The sequence below is a fragment of the Anoplopoma fimbria genome, chromosome 11 (genome assembly GCF_027596085.1).
Source record: "Anoplopoma fimbria isolate UVic2021 breed Golden Eagle Sablefish chromosome 11, Afim_UVic_2022, whole genome shotgun sequence".
Lineage (NCBI taxonomy): Eukaryota > Metazoa > Chordata > Actinopteri > Perciformes > Anoplopomatidae > Anoplopoma > Anoplopoma fimbria.
Window position 1 is genome coordinate 6,502,056 of NC_072459.1, and position 17,765 is coordinate 6,519,820.

A 17,765-nucleotide genomic window follows, 5' to 3' on the forward strand; every position below is an offset into this window, starting at 1 on the left:
AAGGCGGGCAGAAAGACCGACCCTTTGCTCCCCCCCACTGCAAACTATATGCCTTGTCATGTTAAATGTACAGCAACAGGGCAATGCAGAGTCCCCATCATGATAAATAATAAATCACATATTTGATCCAAAGATTGAACAGTACTCACATGCAACAGGGTGGGCCCTATTTCCATAGAATGTATATCACAGTGCTGCTTGACAAGGCCTCTTTTAGGGATTGCAAATTACATTATATTACATTACAGTCATTTAGCAGACGCTTTTATCCAAAGCGGCTTACAATAAGTGTATTCAACATAGGTATTCAAGAGAACTACTAGTCACCAGAAGTCATAAGTGCATCTCCTTTCTTAAACAAGCATCTAACCAGAGCAAAAGTACAGAAACAAACTAATATGAATACAATAAGTGCAACAGACTAATAAGAGTACGATAAGTGTAACAAACTAATACGAATACAATAAGTGCAACAAACTAATACGAATACAATAAGTGCAACAAACTAATATGAATACAATAAGTACAACAAACTAATACGAATACAATAAGTGCAACAAACTAATACGAATACAATAAGTGCAACAAACTAATACGAATACAATAAGTGCAACAAACTAATACGAATACAATAAGTGCAACAGACTAATACGAATTACAAAGACAGTCCTGTTTTAAAACACAGTTCCTTGTGTCCTGTGATTTAGCTGTTTCTGAACTGACTTCTCAGGTAAATCAGGTTCCTCGCAAGGCCACCACTTGTGTAATTTACTTCCTTTTTAATGAAAGTTGTATCAGCCACAAGGAATAAAATACGTAGGCTTTACACAGAAGCAAGTGCATGCCATGATGTGTGTGTGTGTGTTACAGGTGTGTCCGTACAAGCCTCAATATTGCAGGACAGCATTCCATCACTCAGACTCCACGCAACCGCCTCATGATTTAAATACAGGAAGGGACCCACACCCATCACACACTGTCGATCATTCAAATTGGGTTCTATGAATAGAAAGGCACTCCGTAAAGCGTACAGTGAGCTATGAATAGACGTCTATATGTGTAGATGCTTAAAAATAGAGGTAGGGATCAAGACGTCACAGTTTTACGGCACAGTTGGCAACAGTCTGTGTATATTTGAAACTTTATTTTGGCTTCCTATTATAATGCTGTACTTCCTGTCTGGCAGTGACATTTTATTTTTGTATTTTTCTCTTCTTTCATCCACTTTGTTTATCTGTATTTCTCACGGGAGTTCCACTCTCTCTGCTGTGTTCAGTGCACAGGATGAGCCAAAGAAAGCTTAAGACAATTGTGTTTGTCAGTGTCTGCGTGAGAGTTAGAAAGAGAAAGAACGATGGACTCAGTGCAAAAAAACAGGCTGTTTAAACAATCCCTCATCAGCCACACTAGTTTTATAGCTTGAAATAGATTTTTTTAAAAATGACATTTGCAAGCCAAGATACAACCAAGACACTGATTACAGATTATTAACTAACTCCAGACATTTACCAAAAAACTATTTCTGGCATACTTATATAACCCAAACCTTTTCACTAATGGATAATCTCTTTTTGTTTTTCAGTGTTAATTCAGTCGACTGTATTTCCAGTAGTCTGAGTCATCATCGTAGACTTAAAAGCATCCACTTTAAAAACACAACCCCTGAAACACACGGAACAGTCAATATTTAGCTCAGATAAGATCCTATTTCAGAAGAGGATTATCTACCAAAGCTGGTTTCTTCAACAACACCGGAGGTGACGGGCGGAGGGCATTGTGTCTTTTGTGTTATTCAATATATATTTTCTGCAGCTGGAACTTGCTCAAACAAGTGTAATAAAAGCAATCCTGTGAAGATAAGTCTGAATGTGACATTTAGAAGTTGGTCAAATCTTTTATTTGAGCAAACATATAAAACAAAATCAGCATTTAAAAGTTTCTCCTTATCAAACAAAACCATTTACAAATTCCTGACATCACTTTGTTTCATAGTTAGTGCTTTCTTATCACGTCTGTCTGGACTGTTATCATATTTTTCCTTTAAAGCTTGTGCAAACCTGGACTGTACTATTCCACTGAAGGCAACATCTTTGAAATTTCCAGTGAGCGCAGTGAAGGTCAGGCAGGTCTTACAGTGTGTTGGTGCCTCCTGCAGACCAGATCACATCACTCCCCTGCAGGTTTGATGTCCGCCAATAGAGGTCAGCAGTGTTCTACTTTATTATCATAAGACGTGAGGTCATATTAAAGGTGACTTGTGTCGCCTTATATCTGAATCCCTGCAGCCACGTACGTCCTTTAATATGTGTTGGTGGCCCTGAATTTGAAAATTCATTAAAGCTAATTAACATTAAACACCGTAGCCTGCCTGCTTTCATATAATTACCCCCATTCACAACAGTCGTACCCTATTAGAGACTCATCGGGCCCTTAGCTTTCCTGTGTGCATCCTCAGGTCTAATGCACTGACTGTGGCTATTCCTGGCCGTTTAGAAGTGCAGCTACTTACATGAACACCAGCACAGAAATAGTTGCAAAAAAGCATGAGGTTATCTCATAAGCAACTCTGCCACATCCCAACCATTGAATATCTTTATTATTTTTTATTATATGACCATTGTTATTCGCTGATAAAACTTTTAGAGATTTGCCATTTTGCATACAGGTTATTAAATGAATCATTGTTTTGTCACACGTCGGCATTGTAGGCACAGACTGCAGTAAAATCGCAGCTACAAAGGCGGCGACGCATGTGAGTCATGGCCATTTAAATAGCGTTCAGCAAGCATGTGCGAACATAGACCGGCCCTGACAGTCGGCGTGTGAATTACTGGTGCTTTTCAGCTTTCAAAACCTGCAAAGTTATGTAATGCGGGAAAAGAGGAAGGGGAAAGAGTGGCAGGATTCAGTCTGTGGCCTGCAGAGGAACGCGTGGTGCCAGACGGAGCCGAAATCAGCAGAAGAAGAAGAGGAAGACAGAAAGCATGAAACAGGATCATGTATAATACCTGCCACTCCTGCCAGCTTATTAACTGAATCTTTTCATATGTGCAAATGGGGTTATGCCTGCTGGGAGCTGGTGTAAAATCCAACCGAAGTAGATGAGCAAGAAGGACAGTTTTTACATGTTGGATGGAAGTTCACCTCTGTGAGTTTAACTTTAAGTCACCAATCAGCGTCCAGTTTACAACTCTTATAAGTGATAACAGACCAAATAACGTCTTTAAATCTATAATTCAGGAACTCTGGGAGTCGGTCTGCCTCTTTGTTTGCACACCATCACTGTTGTTAACGGACTCTCTCTGGTGGGTATCCCATTCACCACAAAACTAATCTGAACCAACAGTCACAGAGGTCATTAACATTAATAATACACTGTGTTAATCTCACTCTGCTGCAAAGAGCTGTATCAATTCAAACGCATCCGGCTTTTTAATGCACGACTCGAGCCACAATGTGATTTTTGAATTAACTTGATATCATTTCAGTTTGCAGCTGGCATTGTTTGAAAATCAACGCTGACAGTTTTATCCTTGGGAAACTGCTGTTGTTCAAGATGTTTCCACGAAAAAAATCTATTCTTATAGACACGCTGTGAGTTATTAAGGTTTTACATGACACATAAGTTTTGCAACCGTCTTTACACATTTATCACATTTTATCTTATTTTTCACCCGTATCCTGTGCATCGTTTTTTTTTTTTCAATTTTTAAAAGAACAATCTTTGTCTTTCTCTTCTCATTATGTTGACTCACTGATAAAATATGTCACTCAAACATGAACAGAAGAGTGAACGTCTGCTCCATCTGTTAGAGGAAATCCAAAGGTTTCTCACTGAGTTCCCCAAAAAATTCTTGCAAAAGCAGTGAGAGAAGTGCAGAGAAAAGAGGGTGAGATAAAAGAGAGAAATGGGAGGAGAATGAGAGGGAAAGAGCATCACTGGACGATGAGGACATATCTTTCTTTTCAGAGCTCGGTAAAAAGAGAAGAAGCAGAAGAACAAACTAATGAGAAACTGGGCCTTCAGACCAAACAGATGGTGAAAGGCAGAGTTGTCGTTGTCTTTGAGGGGAAGTTGAGAGACTTCATGCCCACCTGCTTTTCCGCCGTTGCCGACTTGCTTCCGCTGAGAGACACACAATCACACACACACACACACTCACTCACACACACACACACACACACACACACACACACTCACACACTCACACACACTCACAGTGGCCTCTGCATCAGTGCCCCCGACAGGCAGGCAGAAAAGTTCAAGCTTGCCTGTGTGTTTGTGGGTGACACAAATGCACCACAACTGAAGGCTAATTACACACAGACAGTGAAGTGTCAGTTTAACAGTGAGCTCTTGTTAAGATAATGAATCTACTATAAGAATCCTCAGTAACATCAGAAGACGTGTCACTGATTAATTTGATGCAATGCAAAGATTAAAAAGCCACTTCATGACATTGTTAAACACTCGCTGCTCAAAACATCCGGTGAGACCTTGGCTGGAAATGGACACAGGAAGTGATGTAAGTGCATCAGCTGAGTGAGCTGAGCAGAAGAATGAGGGTATGAGCAGACAAAGAGCAGAACCGCCTACGTACAGAGAATCCAACTTCACAAACAAAAAGAATCCACAGAAATAAACTGAAGCAGCGCCTACGCTGTTTGTTTGAGCGCCGCGCAGAAACACAACAGCGATGAACAATTAGCATCAATTAGCTTCAAAAGCTAACATGTGGACGCCCGTCTGTGGAAGGCTGTGTTGATTTCTAAATCATCTGATGCTCAGTGATCTTTTACTGACATGTGCATGGCTTCGATGCTATAAATCCAATCCTGTTCAGCATTTATATATATGCAAAAAAATAAAATAAATACAACTATCTAAGTAGAGATTGTGCTTTGGCCCCTGAGCTGATAGGCAGTTCCACTTCCTCTTCTATTCTTCCTCTCTTCCTCCTGCAATCCTTCTTCTCAAGGCTGAGTCAAGAGAACCAGCTGACCGGGGGTTTCCTGGACAGGCCATGCTATTGAAACCACAGTCCGGCCATGATTTCCTGCTGTTCTGCTTTGTCCAGTTCTCATTTAGCTTTGTTTACTTTTTTCTTTGTTTTTATAGCATTTGAAACACGCTAGCTTGTTTTAAATATATTAAAATAAAAGGAAAAGTTCCGTAAAGGGCCAAGAATGTCCATATTTTTTCCATTCTTTTTTACTTCAGGATAATTTCATGAAGAATAAGCACACCCACATTGGTCAGGACTCTGAAGAGCAAGAGACTGCAGCAACATTTCTCATGACATATTTTTGAGGCGGCAAAAAGGGCAAAAGCTTTTTTTATTCTGTGACAGCTCGTGGCCTCAATGTGTCGTTTGGAAAATGCAGATCTCACAATACATATGAGCTGAAATGTATGTGTTATATCTAACACCAAAAAGAGAACCGTTGTAGAGTAGCGTATCTGATGTGAGCGCTGATGCAACCGTTTGTGTAATATTCTGCAGCTTTCAGAGCAAGCATCAGTGAGTTTTTAGGCTAACATCTGAGTCCATCACTGACTATGAGGCTGTTGTGTGTTGTAGCTGTGTTGACGTTCTTTTGTTCATGTTTTTGCGGTGGAAATGGCTAAGTGTGTGTTAAAGAAAAGTAGAAGAAAAGTCATGACTGAAGACTGGTGACATGGTGTGAGTGATGTAACGGTCGGAGACTCTTTAGAGACACACAGAGGGCTTATTGGTTTTAATTAGCAATATATTTATCTGTCTTTAATGAAGTTTGACAATCAAACCATCAACACCTTTTCTTCACATTATGATCAGCATTTTTCCTTGAAACCTATGGGTCACCAGTGCATTACCTCACCGGAAGAGGGATTTCAAGTTGTCTCTCAAACCTGCAGACTCTCTGTTTCGGTTCAATCACGCAGGGGAAGTTTGGAAAAATGGAGTTTCAGTTAAGCTTCATTTACTCCCACAGTGTGTCAGTTTGATCTCCTCCGATCCGGCTTGTGTCCGTACATTATTGAAAAGAAAAACTCTTTTTTTGTTTGTTTTTCTAGTGCCCACTATTCCCAGCTTTGCCCCAGGGCACTTTTTGCAACAGTGAATGCATCTCAGGGAAAAATATACAGTCGGGATTTATGATGCTGCTGTAAAATGTGGATATATCCTCCACCCTTTATTCTTTTTCTTAAACTTTCTCAGGTTCATCCCGGTTCATTTGTTTGTTGTTCCACATGAAACCCTGGACGCCTTGCGATTCCTGAATGCAACCAACGTTAGTCCGGAATCGTAATGTAGCATGTATGAATGGATGGGAGGATGAAGAGGAGACGGCAGTTTAACGGAGGATAAACGGATCCCTGCTGGCTGCTGGCCCAACAACTACACATTGGAACAGAATTCTTGTAATCTTGCATGAATGCCAATGAATAATTCAAGTGTTTCCATTTTTGAACGACATCTTCCTTTTCAAACTCACACTTTAATGTCAGTTTCAGTCTGTACAGGTAAACGTGGGACGCTAGAGATGAGGTGACTTTTCACCTCGAAGGTGTGAATCTAAAGCTGGTTCTCACAGCGTAACGACAAACCACACACACACACACACACACACATACGGGCAACTGATTGAAGAAACAAACACACACACACACACACACACAGAATCCACACCAACTGTGTGAGACAAATATATACACAGGAAGTGCCTCCCACTCACTCGCCCCTCATGCTGCCTCTCTCTCTCTCTCTCTCTCTCTGAATGTTACTCATGGTGGTGTGTTGCTGAGCAGCAGCCAGTCGTGTTTTTCCCCTCGCCGAGCTCACTCTCTCTCTCTCTCTCATCCTCTGCTCTGACTCTCTCTCGCTCGCTCAGCGGACGGACGGACGGACAAGACCTCTCCTCTCTCTCTCCTCTTCCTGTCTGTTATTTCATCGCCTCATTTTTTCTTTTATCTGTTTTATTTTAAACATTTCTCCCTCTTTCTCTCTCCCGCCCCCACCTGGGCCAGGGGCATTAGTGGGGGTCCCAGATTGTGGGTGTGTGTGTGTGAGTGTGTGTGAGTGTGTGTGTGTGTGTGTGTGTGTGTGTGTGTGTGTGTGTGTGTGTGTGTGAGTGTGTGTGAGTGTGTGTGAGTGTGTGAGTGAGTGTGTTGGGAGGTTTTCGGCATGGAAGCAGTGGCACTGTATACGTTTCGTGCCACTGAGGGTGATGAACTCAGTTTCAACAAGGGAGACTTGCTCAAGGTAAGAAAGAATTTGTATCTATCTATCTATCTATCTATCTATCTATCTATCTATCTATCTATCTATCTATCTATCTATCTATCTATCTATCTATCTATCTATCTATACAGCACATGTCTCACACACAGTTATACTTACTACATCAGAACAGTTGGTGGACTAACAGCAGCACTCTCTCTCTCTCTCTCTCTCTCTCTCTCTCTCTCTGCCTCCACTGTGATAATTACAACAATTAAAAGTTTAGCGTCTGCAGCTCTTGACTCTGTATCCAGGTGCTGCTGTTGCTAAAGAAAGAGCCCTATGAGGAAAAACCAGCCAATGGTTGACCTGAACTTGTGTTGAATGTTAAAGTTATTTTGGATTGAGAAATGGATCAGCATGCTAAAATCTCTGAACAGGAAAATGCTTTTTAAACTTCCTTTGGAGGGGAAATACCTGTATTCTCTTGTTTCTTCACGAGCAGACTGACACCACTGATGTCTGTATGCTGAATATGTAATCAGCTAGCTTAGCTTAGCATAAAGAAACAGCTAAACTGGCCTCATCCAACGCGAACAAAACCCACCTACCTGCACAACTAAAGCCAATTGGAATGAATGTAAACTAGTATTACTGCCTTGTGGTTCTAACATATGTAGTGAACGCTTTGAAGGAATTTACAATAAAAGGTATAAGGTGTATTTTTTGGGCAGAAATGGGAAAAAAATCACTATATTGACATGTATCATTCCAGAGAGTAGTTTCCAATAAGAAACACCCTGTCTTGGTCTTGGTCTTGATCAAAGGAGAGGAAGTGAAGAGTACCTTGCGGTCCCAAATGTGTTAACATGCTTGGCCAATAACGTTGATTCTGGTAGAGCACAAGATGGCAGACGATGCTCCAAATACGGATGTTGCTGCAAATAAGCTAGAAATACTAAAACTTGGATGCTTCAAAAATGTCCTATCTCTTGAGATGGGACAAAATCATGTTTTGTGAGGTCACAGTGACCTTGACCTTTGACCACCAAAATCTAGTCAAGACCTCCTTGAGTCCATGTCGACCTTTATGCCAAATTTAAAGAAAGTTTGTTTCAAGCGTTCCTGAGATATCTATCTAAAACATGCAGGACGGTTTATTTTTTCACCGCCAGTCATTTCCTGGAGTTTCTGGTCTGCTGTTTCCAGTCTTTATGCTAAGCTGAGCTAACAGCTGCTGGCTGTAGCTTCATATTTAGCTAATCTTTACCATAGAATGCAAAACAAGCATTTTCTTAAAGCTACAGCTGTTGTGTCTTTATAATGGATATCCGGCCAAACGCAGTGCTGAGATCGCTCCTGCACAGCTGGAAATTACTGTAGTAGAAAAAATCTCCATCTAAGACAATCATCAGTAAACCTCAGGGTTAAAGCGCAAGAGCTTTTCTCTGAACTTACGCTCCAGCACCAGCTGTTCCACGTCCACATACAGTACACGGACAAAGACACAAAGAGATCAATGTCTCCACGGGGTTCAGCCTCAGAAGACCAGAGTGCACTGCTGCTGCGGAACTAGCTTCAGTGGCGGCTGTAACTTTGTCATGACTGAGAAAACCCTCCTGCTCTCATTATCATATTGCTTTGTACCATATATTACTATCACTTGCACGTACCATATATTACTAGTTTGTGAAAGGCATGCTGGGAAACGATTGGAAATTTACTCGAGGTAGTAATAGTTGAGCCAGGTCATCAGGAAATAACCTATGACATGTATTTGAATATTTAAAACAGGATAATAATGCCAGCATGAGGGTGGAATTTACCTCTCCAGTCATTTAACGCAGCAGACTGGTATATTATTCATCCGTGACACACTCTGTCACAATATTAGAATAAAGCAGCATATCCTTCCAGCTGAGTCAGCATTTGATGCAGCTGAAATGAGTTGGCATTTAGTTTTTCTGCTTTGTCTGAGCCTTCTTACAATAAATAAATGTGATTCTTAACTTCCTGCAGTATTTATGCAGATATCCGTCTTTTTGGTCTTAACAACCTACCTGTTTTTGTCTTTTGTCAGCTAACTGTGACACAATACTTTATTTATCTTGATGGCTTGGCATCACAGTGAACTCATGCTTTATGGCCACAGTGACACATTTTGCTGACACTTAACTTGGACCAAACTCGTGTTCAGTTTATGCACCATGTTGTTTTTTTTCCTTCCCGCTGGGATAGAACTGCTGTTAAGTCCCAGCCAAACAGCTCCGGTTCAATCATGGGTCAAACGGTACTTTTAAATAATTCTTCACATTTGTTCATTGCTGCTCGCGGCGCCAGATGGTCGGAGCTTTAGAACTTCACCACGACTCACATAGCATCATGCCAAATGCACATATTTTCCTGTCACTACCTACTTGTGATTTTTGTCCTCAATCATTATATTGTGGTACATTGTTATTTTTCTTCACGTCCTGTTATGCAGTGGCCATCTGGAAACGGATCTATCAGGCTGACTTGAGTGTAGAGTCCCAATGAAATGATAAAAATAGCTTCATAGTTAAATGAAACAATTTGGGGTTCTGTCGTTGGCAGTGACTCAAATCACAGGGGAATGCCAGGTGCTAAAGTGATACTATTTCATTTGTTCACTTCCTGGGGTGACAGATTGCCTATTGAATGACGGCTGGGACACGGTTTTGAGCTATGGGTTATGAACAGTGTTCGAAATACGGGGGGTCTCACAGGGTCCCAGGCCCCTTGAATGACACTTGAGACCCCATGAAAGCCTCAAAAGCTAAATTTTGTCAGGTCAGATAATTATTTATCACTTGCAAGTGTCACTAATATGTCTTTTAAAAGTTATCTTCATTCAAACTGCAAAAGGATTTATTCACAAATATGTAAAGTGAGTGCGAGAAACAGTTTTCCGCCGCAAATGACAGCCAGTCAGTCAGTCTTTGTGTCTGTTTGTGGACCTGATTGGACCCCCTTTGGACAAATTTGATTTAGTGCTTTTCGTGAAAACCTGGATTAAAATAGGACATTTTCTCTCCTCTTTTTGGATACCAGGACGGCAACGAGAGGAAGCCAAGCAAAGGTCGGTGTGTTGGGTTTGCGCGTGTGCATGTGAGCGTGTGCAGTGCGTATTCTGTTGCACGGCGTTGTTTTTTGCGTTGTGTAGTTGTGTGAGTGGCCTTATTGGTGACAATAAAAGCCTTAGTGATGTGTGGGCAAAGAGTGCATAGACCTCCGTCCTTGGCCCGTGTGCAGTGAAACTCAAGCTGCGATGTTGGAGGGTTACAGTAGAGGGCGCAAGAAAAAAAAAATGGAACATTGTCCGCACAGGTACTCTTTGGGTTCGCTTGAATTGATGGTGGCCGAAATTTACAAATGGAAACATTTGTTTATGGTCTTTTATTAAAGATCTTTTCAATAATAGCTGAATATTAGTTCCAACCCATTAAGTAGGCTTTTATGAAATATTCCTCGTAAAAGCCTTGCAAGTGTTTTACCCCAACGATAAGAAGCGATATGAAGCAGTAACTTCATGCATGTTTTAATCAGTCCTTTGGAGTGGCAAAGAAGACCCAAGCACATCTGACTGAAGCCTAGAGGCACAAAGAATCAGCCGACCTGAGTTTTGTTCCGATATTTACGGTCTTGTTCAGATGGTCATGTTTGAAATGTGTTTTTCCTCGATGCATTTCGGGCTTATAGTTATTTTAAGGGTTCATTATGTAATTGTTAAATCCGTTGGTATGGGGAGCTCAGTCAGTCACAGCTGAATCGGTGGGGGTGGGGGGGTCGTGGGTAAACATCATATATATATATATATATATATATATATATATATATATATATATATATATAACACACATGGGGAGGAAAGAAATGAATAATGGATTAAACTGAGCTCAGAAGCTTAGACTGAGTTCTTTCCAAAGAAGCAAATATGATGACGAACATGATGATGCTGTTTATTGTTGAATTAATAAACAATGGGGCAGTGATGATGCAGAGTCTGCAAGAAGAAAAAGAGAAGCTGATTTTATTGCAAATTCAAGAGCTGTTGATGCATCTACAACGTAGCTCAGGCCAAGAATCATCAGAGTACAGAAATGAGAGGGACACGATACTTTTTAATTCAAAATTTTGGTTATAAAATCAACGTCTAACTGAATATGGTCGTCTTGAGACAGTCCAAAATGTTTTGAACCTGTTTTAAACTGTTTTAAATATAGCAACAGGTTGTTTCAGAGGGACTTTCTATTATTCAAATGGAAGGTTGTCTGGCTGCAAACTGAAACCACCAGCTGAGTGAAAGGGCAATCATTCAGTCCTGTGATTGAACAATGATTGATGCTTTGAGCAGTTAATCACTCCGTGGCCTGCAACACGTTTTACAATACGCGTACGATTGTGCACGCCATTAAAGTAGGTGGTGCATGAAATGAAGTTCCTAAAGGCAGACAGGGGGCAGGACAAGTTTTTTTTTTGGGGCAGATAGGCAACGTTTGACATCAAAGTCGCTTAAAGGGCCAGATGCATTTCAGTTGTACGTGTTTAACTGTATTTCACGCTCTGCTTGCTCTCACTTTTAATGTCTGCGATTTCGTTTATTTGAGTTTGACTGATAAAACACAACAAATATAAAAAGTGATGAAGCTCATCTATGTAGGGGAGATAAAAAAATAAATATATAAGGGGTTTATGAATTACTGCACACCGAGCAGAGAGAACAAAACAACAGCTTAAAAAATCTAAATGACAGGAAATGTCACAGCCGGATTAGAATACTGAATTAAAAAAATGACAACAGAAAAGATACAAGACCGAAGAAAGACGCAGGATAAGACAGGTAAATATTAAAGAAGTCAAACTGGAGCATATCAGGTGACAGCGTGTCTCACAATTACAGGCGGTGTCCCGGTGTTTCTACGCCGGTCTCAAAACTGTCCATCCTGCAAAAGTCCTTTAACACCACCGTTCTTCTGTTTGACTAAAACATGAAGCTGAGGAATGTCTGCTCTGTTCTGTGCTGCAGCGAGGGGTTAATGCAGTTCAGAATCCGCCTGCTGGCCCTCATGTGTGCAGTCATGAAGGGGCATTTTTTATGTGGCATTTTGAACTTGCCAATAAGCTCCAGCCTCTGAATTTGAGTGAGTGGAAGGCCTCGCTTCACACAGCGACGGATGAAAGCCACTGTAGCGGATAATAGAAGGGAGAGAGGCCGGGCCAGGAAGGAGAGAGAGAGAGAGAGAGAGGAATGATAGTGGCCTTTCACCCGATGGTAATAGGCTGCGTCACATCATTATGGGCAATATTTCATGTGTGTGTGTGTGTGTGTGTGTGTGTGTGTGTGTGTGTGTGTGTGTGTGTGTGTGTGTGTGTGTGTGTGTGTGTGTGTGTGTTTACATTTGCTCGTAGATCACCAACATGGAGGATGATCCTAACTGGTACACAGCTGAGCTCCACAACAGGAAAGGCTTTGTGCCCAAAAACTACATCAACCTGCGACCACACGCGTAAGTTAACACACACACACACACACACACACACACACACACACACACACACACACACACACACACACACACACACACATGCACTTCAACTTTTTTTTTTTTTTTACACGTCAAGCACTGGTCTATCTAAACAGCTCATCAGTAAGTGTGCGGCGCTCTGGGCGATTTTCTGCTCTGCTTTGGACATCTGCACTCATAACAGCATAAGGCAGCCCCCCCCCAAAGGGACACACTCACTCGCTGGCTTACGTAATCACACACGATACAGCCGTGTGTGTGTGTGTGTGTGTGTGTGTGTTTACAGTGAAGCTGCTGGTACACCCATGTATCTCCATCAGATGGTCATACACCAGCTGGGCTCTACTTTTTTCGCCGTGACAACACACACAAAACTGGCAGCACAGCCGATGCAGCGGCCCTGGCTCGTTAATGAACATTCGGTGTGTGCGGTCCAGTCCGAAGTGTGTGTGTGAGTGTGTGAGTGTGTTTTTCCTCCTCCGCGTTTCTTCGCAGAACCAGTTCCAATTCTTGACCCTTTGACCTAAACCACAAGAGTCCCTTAATGCCGCCTCCATATCGGATGTGCTCTCAGTCAATCTGCAGACCTTGCATCCAAACAAACCGCCCGACTAAACAGGACTAATGAGCAAGAAAAAAGAAATGAAAGATGGCACTGTTAATTACGCTCCACAGCTGACAACTGATATCCAGCATTTTGGTTTGGGGTTTTTGAGTGCATGTTTAGAAGCGTGTTCAAAAATAACTTCACAAATGTGCTAATTTTACTTTTTTCTCCCCCACTCCACTTCCTTTATATATCTCTGTCAGCATTGATCTGTGCTGTTCAGAGCTGCTTTTTTTTTTAGGTCTCATCATTTCCACTGAAAATAGAAACATCAAAAGTTCTGAGATACCCAAAATGAATAATTCAATGCGTGCAAAATTGTATTGTAGCTGCAGAGACCCCAGAACAACCCGGTTCACATGCGTAAAAGAGTCAAATGAATGAGTTCTTTCTGATTTGCTTCCTGTTTTTGTTTCCCTGCTTCCAGCTGGTTTGCTGGTCGTATATCTCGCGGCGTGGCGGAGAGTCGACTCCGACACAGGGAGTGCGGGGCTTTTCTGGTCCGAGAGAGTGAGAGCGCCCCTGGAGAGTTCTCCATGTCCGTCAGGTAGGAGATAAAGGACTCTCTAAGGGTCCTAAACACACTACTTGAATCCTATTCTCCATGCATCCTCTTATTACTGCACAGGGATCATTTAAGTTTCTCATCTAATGCAATCTAATTCAATTAGCTGATCTATGCAAACATATACTGTGTGCACACATCCCTGCTCATGCAGTATTGTTGTCCCTTGTTTGATTCTTAATTAAATGCTGAGTGTGTGTGTGTGTGTGTGTGTGTGTAGGCTTTAAGTTGGTGGCGGGGGGATCTGAGGACCTCCTGCAGAAGAGGAGGTCTAGAGGAGACGGTGTGGGGAGGAGGGTAAGAGGATCTGCAGCCCCTCTGGCCTGATGTGAGCTAATCCTGTCTGGCACACCGCGGCATCTGGAGCTGCTGATGGGGCCGATCGGTTGTCTTGTCAGGGGGGGGGGGGGTCGTCAGGGTTTGCAGCTGAGGCTCTGTGATATGCTCCTGGGGGGGGGGAGGCTATGAGGATGTGTGGGGTCTGAATTTTGGCACTTAAATCCTGACCTGGAAGTGAAGGTTGGCTCCTGTCTTGTTCTGCCGTGGCTGTAAGAGGAACTGGCTCGAATCAGAGGGTTGGTGGTTTATTTGGGCATGATATCTCTCTCCCAGTGGATTTAGGACAGGCCTTTGGAAGCATTAAGGCAGAAAAAAGAAAGGAATTTGCCGGCATTAAGGGAATCGGAAGGGGGAAAAGAAGGAAGGAAGATGCTGGGAGGTGCTGTGTTTATCGGGTTTGCCAAGAGGAGACAGAGAGGATTTTGATGCTTCTTGTTTTTTTCTTGTCTTTTCTGTTGATTCCTCTCTGGCGGTTGTTGTTGGATGGTGTAGCAGCTCCAAAAATTGGGTCAGGTGTTTGTGTGTGTGTGTGTGTGTGTGTTGTGTGTGTGTGTGTGTGTGTGTGTGGTGTGTGTGTGTGTGTGTGTGTGTGTGTGTGTGTGTGTGTTGGGTGTGGGGGTGACGTTGTGTGCTGACGTTGTGTCCCGTCAGAGGAGACGTCCTGACAGCAGAAACTGTGGAAGCTCGGCCTCGGTCCACCTAAAATCGGATCCACTTTCACAGCCACCGATGGAGCCAAATAAGGGACTTTGTTCTTAATTTACAGGAAAATTTGTGATGTTTTGATTGAAATGAACATCTCAGAGTCAGTTTCACCTCCATGTATTATAACTTGGATAATTGGGCTTTGATGAAAAGTTTTTAACTGTAACTTAAACGTGCACCTTTTAATCACCGTAGTCCATCATTTCATGATGTTAAAGGTCTGGGATTGGGTGTTACTATGACATGCTGTTTTGGTGATAAATAATAATAATAGTAGTACAAAATGATTACACAGTGACCCATGTGACCGCTTTTGTGATGGGTGTTGCATTTCTCAGAGTTCATTTTCCCATCAGAAAGCTGTCAACGGGTTCTTGAGCATAGGGTTCTTGTTTATCAATCCAATCCTATTATGAGAAATGCACTGTAGGGACATCAGGGGTTTGGAAATACTGATGTCAAGGTGATGGTTCAATTTTCAAAAAAAATCTGGTATTAATACGTGCCAAAAGCTTTATTCAGCCAAAGAAGGAGGATCATTTTGCAAAGCATGAAGGAACACTTAAACTTGCTTACTTCTAGGTTTGGAGCATTTTGATTGCCTCTCAGCAGCTCTAAACATAGCGACGGCTGAGAATTCAGTCAATCTTTTAATTATGTATGTATTAATGTGGCCTTAATATACTGAGTGTGCATCAAATATACTGACATTTCTCTATAAAATATCCCAAATTGTAGAATGCAACTGTCTCAGAGGTATCTAAAACGTTCAGGTAAAAAAAAAAAGGACTGAACCGCAGAGTCCTCTTCAGTGATTCTGACTGGGAGCTTCAAGGCGATCAGTCTTCATCTAGAACAAAAGCTTTTTTGTGGTCTGAATTGGAGATTCATCGTTAGCAGACGGACTCCTGCTTAAGTGCCGTCTCTGTTCAGAATGCTTTCTCAAAGGTGGTTATGAAAGAATACGTGGCTGGGGACCAGCTTCAGACTGTCCCAATGGGTTATTTAGTAGCTTATTTTTGGAAAGTGGAACAAAGTGACACCAACCTAGACTTTTATGGAGGAATCCATTTTGCTTAGCTGGGCTTTTGCAGTGCTCTTTGATTTGGCAGCAGATTCAACCTAAGGAGGTGTTTTCTGAGACTTCCACATTGCTGTTATATGGATCCGGTTTGTAAAAAGATATATGTGAAGAACAACAGCTGAGGTATATGAGCATAGATAAAAGGCAGCAGGTTGCTTTCTTTTGCTTTTTTTGTTTTGTTGGTGTGGTATTTTGCAGACCCTCTTGCTGACAAGGGTCATAACTTTCCCCACTTTTTTCTCGAATGGAAAGTCTCGCTTCCTTCCTCACACTCTGCCACGATCGCTCCTCCACATACACGTAAAAACTCACATCTGAGCGCCACAACGACTGAGCGCCGTCTCTGAGAGTCATCAGAAGACACTCTAGGAAATCAGTAGCTGAATACCATGTCTGAAGCTGCAACTTTATTATTTATTTTAGTTGTGTGGTCATTTTTTGCTTATCAAGAGCTTGGTCAACATTTTTTTTTTACAAGTTAAACTGTAAGAGAGCAGACGTCACGTTGTATTCTCTTTGATGGCTGGATGTCTAGTAGCGTGATTGAGCTTGAGGTTGTTTCACCACAACTCCTTCCATGATGATGGAAGGGGTTGTGGTCCTGTTTCTGACTCATTGTTTTTCTGAACAGTATGGTGGTCACACACACACACACACACACACACACACACACACACACACACACACACACACACACACACACACACACACACACACACACACACACCCACCACACACACACCCACCCACCCACACACAAACACTTGGTTTTCCTGAGGCCTTTGTCTTTTTCGAAATGACTGTTAACAACTTTGCGTGTACAATAACTTGAGAATAAAAATAAATAGCGTGATGATGACTTTGATACCACTTCAGATATATTTGAAACGTAAATTTTTAAAAAGTTTTGAGAAGGGAAATTGTATCTCTGTTGCTTGCGTTGCCGGTTGTCTATTGTCGAAGCATTTCATCGTGGAACAGATGCCACCATTTCTGCCGTATCCTCAGATATCACCGACTCGTGCTCTCACAGCAAAGTGCTGAATCGGGTTCCTTGTCATCATTAGTCTCTTATCAGGGTCATTACTCCATAGAAGAACCATAAAGGGACGCGACTCTTTGGGCTAAGCTTATTTCACAGCTGCATAATCTCCTTTTCACTTTAAGTAGCACGCATCACTTATCATACAGTTTAGTTTTAGTTGGATAAATGAATGCTTGTGGAGAAAATGTGGAAATTAAACGATGACAGAGGGAAGAAGTGAGCAAACAGTATTTGGGAGGAAATATATGGAGCTTTTTCTTCAGGTGAAATTCTCCTCTCAACACAAAGTTGTTTTCTTGCTTTATGCTAAAGAAATAGTTGACATTTTGGGAAATATTCTTATTGTCTGTTGAGAGTCAGATGGGGAGATCAACACCACTTTAATTTATTAGGTTAGCTTAGCATAAATACTAGAAACAGGAGGAAACAGTTAGACTGGCTGTGTCTGAAGGTAACAAAATTCAACTTCTAGCACCTCTAAAGCTCAATAGTTAGAACGCCTTTTCTTGTTTGTTACCTCTAGACAAAACCAGGCTAACTGCTTCCCCCTGTTTCCAGTCTTTGTGCTAAGCTAAGCTAACCTGCTGCTTTATATTCATTGAGGCTACACGCATGAGAGTGGTATCGATCTTCTCCTCTAACTCTCACAAATGGCGCTGGAGGGTTTTT

General features: G+C 41.9%; 1 protein-coding gene across 1 annotated transcript in view; it reads left to right on the plus strand.

Annotated features, from left to right (window-relative positions):
* Window positions 1-6,792: 6,792 nt before the first annotated feature.
* grapa (GRB2 related adaptor protein a) overlaps window positions 6,793-17,765 on the plus strand; it is a 28,603-nt gene continuing 17,630 nt past the window's right edge. Inside the window, exons 1-3 of the mRNA XM_054608114.1 lie at window positions 6,793-7,247; window positions 12,636-12,733; window positions 13,786-13,905. Coding sequence (XP_054464089.1) covers window positions 7,170-7,247; window positions 12,636-12,733; window positions 13,786-13,905 — 296 coding nt within the window. The 5' untranslated portion in view covers window positions 6,793-7,169. The remainder of the gene's footprint in view (window positions 7,248-12,635; window positions 12,734-13,785; window positions 13,906-17,765) is intronic.